At 36.2% G+C, this 4,557-nt stretch overlaps 1 protein-coding gene across 1 annotated transcript in view; it reads right to left on the bottom strand.

The window, feature by feature from the left end:
• The window catches only part of LOC110097394 (WAT1-related protein At1g44800-like), a 6,661-nt gene extending 2,383 nt beyond the window's left edge, over window positions 1-4,278 (bottom strand). Inside the window, exons 1-7 of the mRNA XM_028695970.1 lie at window positions 4,035-4,278; window positions 3,179-3,241; window positions 2,981-3,097; window positions 1,742-1,997; window positions 1,488-1,649; window positions 1,162-1,313; window positions 12-126 (exon numbers count right to left, since the gene is read on the bottom strand). Coding sequence (XP_028551803.1) covers window positions 12-126; window positions 1,162-1,313; window positions 1,488-1,649; window positions 1,742-1,997; window positions 2,981-3,097; window positions 3,179-3,241; window positions 4,035-4,240 — 1,071 coding nt within the window. The 5' untranslated portion in view covers window positions 4,241-4,278. The remainder of the gene's footprint in view (window positions 1-11; window positions 127-1,161; window positions 1,314-1,487; window positions 1,650-1,741; window positions 1,998-2,980; window positions 3,098-3,178; window positions 3,242-4,034) is intronic.
• Between the last annotated feature and the right edge of the window lie 279 nt (window positions 4,279-4,557).

The raw sequence follows: 4,557 nt of genomic DNA, 5'->3' as shown, positions 1-4,557 counted from the left end.
GATGTAGCTACAGGCAGCTCTGATTCTCCTGCATTTCTTTCAATTTCAAATGAGCTTAGATAGTCCCTGCTTTTGCCCCACAGGAGTGCGTAGAGACCTGCCACCATAATAATAGCTCCAATAGTCCTGTAAAAGTTACCAATGAAGAAGAGTCAAAAGAGTTCATAGATAGAATTCAGCAACGTAGTTATTAAAGGAACGCTTGCTATTTTTTTCAGACAGTGGTTGTTTAAAACTGTACGTTCTATTTGTATTGAGAAAATGCTTTTGATAAAATATAATTTATAATGGAATGTTGTTAAGAAAATAGGAATATTAATTAGCCAAATCTATAGTTGAGATGTGCAGGGGCGGATCAATTTGGCTCAACACTTCGCTACAAAAACATGGGTCAATAGCGACAAAAAAATAGAGAAAAAAAAATTATCGCTAAAGATGATTAATCATTCAATTTCTACAAAATTGAAATATCGAAATATGCCAGTCGAGTCATGCTATCAAATATCGAAATTCAATTTCTACATTTTTATATCGAAATATGCCAGTCGAGTCATGCTATCAAATTATTTTTTTTTATTTCAATTTCTACAAAATGTATGTTGAAGTTGCCTTGAATTTGGCTCGACCTCTATTTGTTTATATCCTTGGTTCGCTTCGCAGATATGTCGAGGGTTCAAGGGGGTAGTGCGCTCTGGAGGGGTTTGACTTGCCTGATCAGGCCGCGGGGTCAAGGAGCAGCGCCTCCAGAACAATTTTTTTTTTTTTTTGGGGGGGGGGAGGAGGCGCAATTGCCTAAAAACCCTATACAATTACACATCTATACAATGTGTTTAATTATGCTGGGGGCAATTGTCTAAAGATCATAGTATTTTAAAACTTTAGGGGAAACAATTGCCTAAAAATCCTTATAATAAAGACATAAAAATAGATAGAGATGGACAAATTACCTAAAAAATCATATAATAAACCCCCCCCCCCCCAAAAATCAAAAAAAAACCCCCCCCCCCCCTGAGTTTAAGGGGATCCGCCCATGGAGATGTGACTAATGATGTTGGTCATTTATAGGAGTAGAAAATTTTCAAATAATTAAATTACTACACATAATATTTTACTATTATTAAAAGAATTATAGCATCTTATTCATAATTAATTAATGCTTACATTCCTAGAGATAACTTCTCTGCCAGAATGAAGGAGCCCATAATGGCAGTCATAATCATGACAAGAGGGCTAAAAGCACTTGCAAACACTGGACCCCTCTCCTTCATCACTATCCCTTGCACATAATAAGCAACTCCAGTGCATACCACCCCCTGCAAAATTATAAGTATGAGAGCTGCTCTCTTCTAGACATAAAACCTTCACAGATTTCTTCAAGTTCTACACTTATAGCAAGTGCTGTAATTTATATAGAACATTATACAAATCCAAAAGAACTTTCCTCTATGTGAACAACTTTCTACAAATATGAGAAAGGTTTTGCTTACCGTGTATATTGGGGCAAGAAGCCGCTTATCAAAACCTATAATCCATGGCCTGCTACTTGCATGATTTGCCACTAATGCAACTGTAGTACTCATCACCGCACCCATTGAGCAGATCAAAGCAGTAAGGGTAAGTTCAGCTGGATATGATTCCAATGTGTTTGACTGTGTTAATAGAACATACTTAGTTAATCACTTGCAATTAGTGCATGCTTAACTTAACAAATTGGAATTAAAAAAAGGCTTATTTTGATTACTTGTAGGATTAAAAAGGCCGACCAGCTGGTGCTGCTCCCTATAATCATAAATGTGCCTTTCATCCACTTGGAGCTGTCTTTGCCTTGCCCAATGGAGTTAGCAGAGTTGCTTTGTGTCTCTCGAGCTTTGGAGTAAAAGACTAGATCGAAGATGGGGCCTTTGTATAGAATCATTAGAACGGCACCGGCCACTGTCAGGAGGGTTCCTATTACCTTCGCTTGGCCTCTTCTTCTCCTTATGTCGAACTTCTCAGTTCTAATTAATTTTGAAAAAAGCTTAGAAACGAAGTTCAAGTTTATGTACTGTAAAGTATTAAGTTTGGACTATACTATCTATCCATAATTCCATATAGATAATTAGAGAGACAGTGGGATAAATGATGTTAAGTTTTTTGGACAATGAGGTGAAAATTGGTGTGCAAGTTTGATGAAAAGTATAACGAAGTTTGATTTGAGAAATACATAAAACGAACTTATAAGCAGATAATTTTGAACAATCAGATATTCCTCATTTTTATGGGGGATTTACATCCAAAGCAGTCAAAATTATAGCATTTACATATTTAACACCTAAAATTTACTATTACATAATATAGCACTAGGTAGAGCCTATGAAACCCTTAATGATGAAAAGGAAGTTGTGACGGATCTCGCCTAACACAAGGAAGTCTCGACAGATCTTACTAGGAAGGGGCTTCTACCATTATCCCCCTCCTCTGTCAGCAGGAGCTTCCATCAACGAAGAAGAGATAAGGAAGTCGCGAAGAGATCTTGTCGAGAATTGTGACGTCTATGATGCACTGCTTTAGTCATCATCCTTAAATCTTTTAGCCTTATGTGACACCCTCGTTGTATTCTTCACTTATAACTTCTGCCGCCCCTTATTGAAACCCCACTGCTGCATCAATTTACTATCAACAACCTCTCCCTTGTCATAAGTGTGGTGATTGTAGCGTAAAGGGCAAGGAGGGTGTTATGTTTTATGTTACTTAAAATTTTGAGTATTAAGTATATAAATAGTAGTTTATATGTTAAACATATAAATTCTATAATTTTGAGTGCTATGTATTTAAAACCCCTTATTATTAAATGCATGTTGGATATATGCCATTTTTTAAATTTTATCATAAAGTTAATAAAATTGTACTTAATCGAAGAATGTAATATTTTGACATAAAGTAAAATTAAAGGAAAATAACTTCCTATGTGTTTGTCTAAACAAATTAATTTAAGGATTACCTGAGAACAAGGGCCATAAGGTAAGTAATTGCTGGAATTATGTTCTCAAGCGTAGAAGCAAAACTAGCTGAGGTCAACTTAGCTCCCATACAGTAGAAGTTTTGCTCAAGCACTGGCCTATAATTATAAGACAAGAAGCATAATTAGATTTTATTCAATGAAATTTAAGCTAAGAAAGCAAAGGGATGGAACCATTACTCCAAAATTGCAAGTGCCAATATCTTGATGAAGATGATTGGTGTGATCTTAGGTCTCCCTTTCCTGTAATAAAAGAATGAAGTGTCAATACATCATAGTTCAATGTTCAACCTTGATCATTCTGAAACCTTGTTCTGAATATTATTTGCTTTAGACTCGTTTCATGAAACAATTTAAGATTTTTTAGATAAATTGAAGATAAGTTGGAAGAAATGAAATGAAAATTTAGGCCTTCTCCAACTGAACTCCAAACGCGTGAATGGCGTCGCTCGCGAGCTCCAGCCGAACGGCAAAATTTCCGATATTTGGTTGCGGGTGAACAGTGCGATGTCAATATTGACGTTGCATTGTTCACCTGCATTATTTTTTTGTCTCTACCGGATTTGCCGAAGAAACATGCGAAGGAGAAAGACGGTTACCTGGGCACAAAATGGAGTTCGATTGGAGATGAATCATACCATTTTGTTGTTACACTACATTTTGGAGTGAAAAATGAGATTTTCGATTGGAGATGCCCTTAGAACAGGTTGCTTGATTATGAATCTATCACTATTGATTTAAACTTTCCACCATAAATTATTGGAAATTTACTTACCTGCAATCTCCAGTTTGTTTGGAAGAAAAATGAAGCAAATGAAATAAAATTCCAAAAATTTCCGGTTGAATATGATGAATCCATAACTAATCATTTGAACCTTTTTTTTTCCCTTTCACTTTAGCGCTAAGCATCCAAACACACCATAACATTTTATGAGCATATGAACTGACTTATCAAAATCTTATTTCATACAGAATCACTATAATCAGACGGAAGCTTAAATTATTTAATCTTCTTGTAAGGTAAAAGGGAGAAAACCTCTCAAACCAGAGTGCGAAAGGAGCAATGACAGCCGCAGCAACAATATTACGATATACAACGAGCACAAATTGGTTCATCCCATCCTTGAGAGTTGCCACTGAGATTATGAACATACCGGCATAGCTAAACTGTAGCAAAATCATGGCCACATAAGGCTTCATCTTCTGCAAAGCTTTTGGACATCCATCGCCTCCTATGAGCATCTTTGTCTTGGTAGTTTCTTCGCACTTCTTAGCAGTCAATTACAAAGATAGAAGTGCACTTGCTCTCATCTTCCTTAAAAGAGCCTTCAAGCATATATATATACACGTATACTACAAGAGTAAATGCAGCACCAAACTTATTTTGCCTTAGTCATTACTGTTTATTAACAAATTGAGTAAGTGGCAGCTACCTTAACAGGTGTTTGTTCAGCAACATTAATAGGGTAGCTAATGTATTTTTTTTTTTAATTTTTTTGGTGACGAGGAACTGTCCGTTGCCACTCCAAGCTTCGCTGAGCGCGCTTGACGGTTCGTAA

This window comes from Dendrobium catenatum, unplaced genomic scaffold, assembly GCF_001605985.2.
Source record: "Dendrobium catenatum unplaced genomic scaffold, ASM160598v2 fragScaff_scaffold_716, whole genome shotgun sequence".
Classification (NCBI taxonomy): domain Eukaryota; kingdom Viridiplantae; phylum Streptophyta; class Magnoliopsida; order Asparagales; family Orchidaceae; genus Dendrobium; species Dendrobium catenatum.
This window is presented reverse-complemented; position numbering and strand designations above follow the sequence as displayed.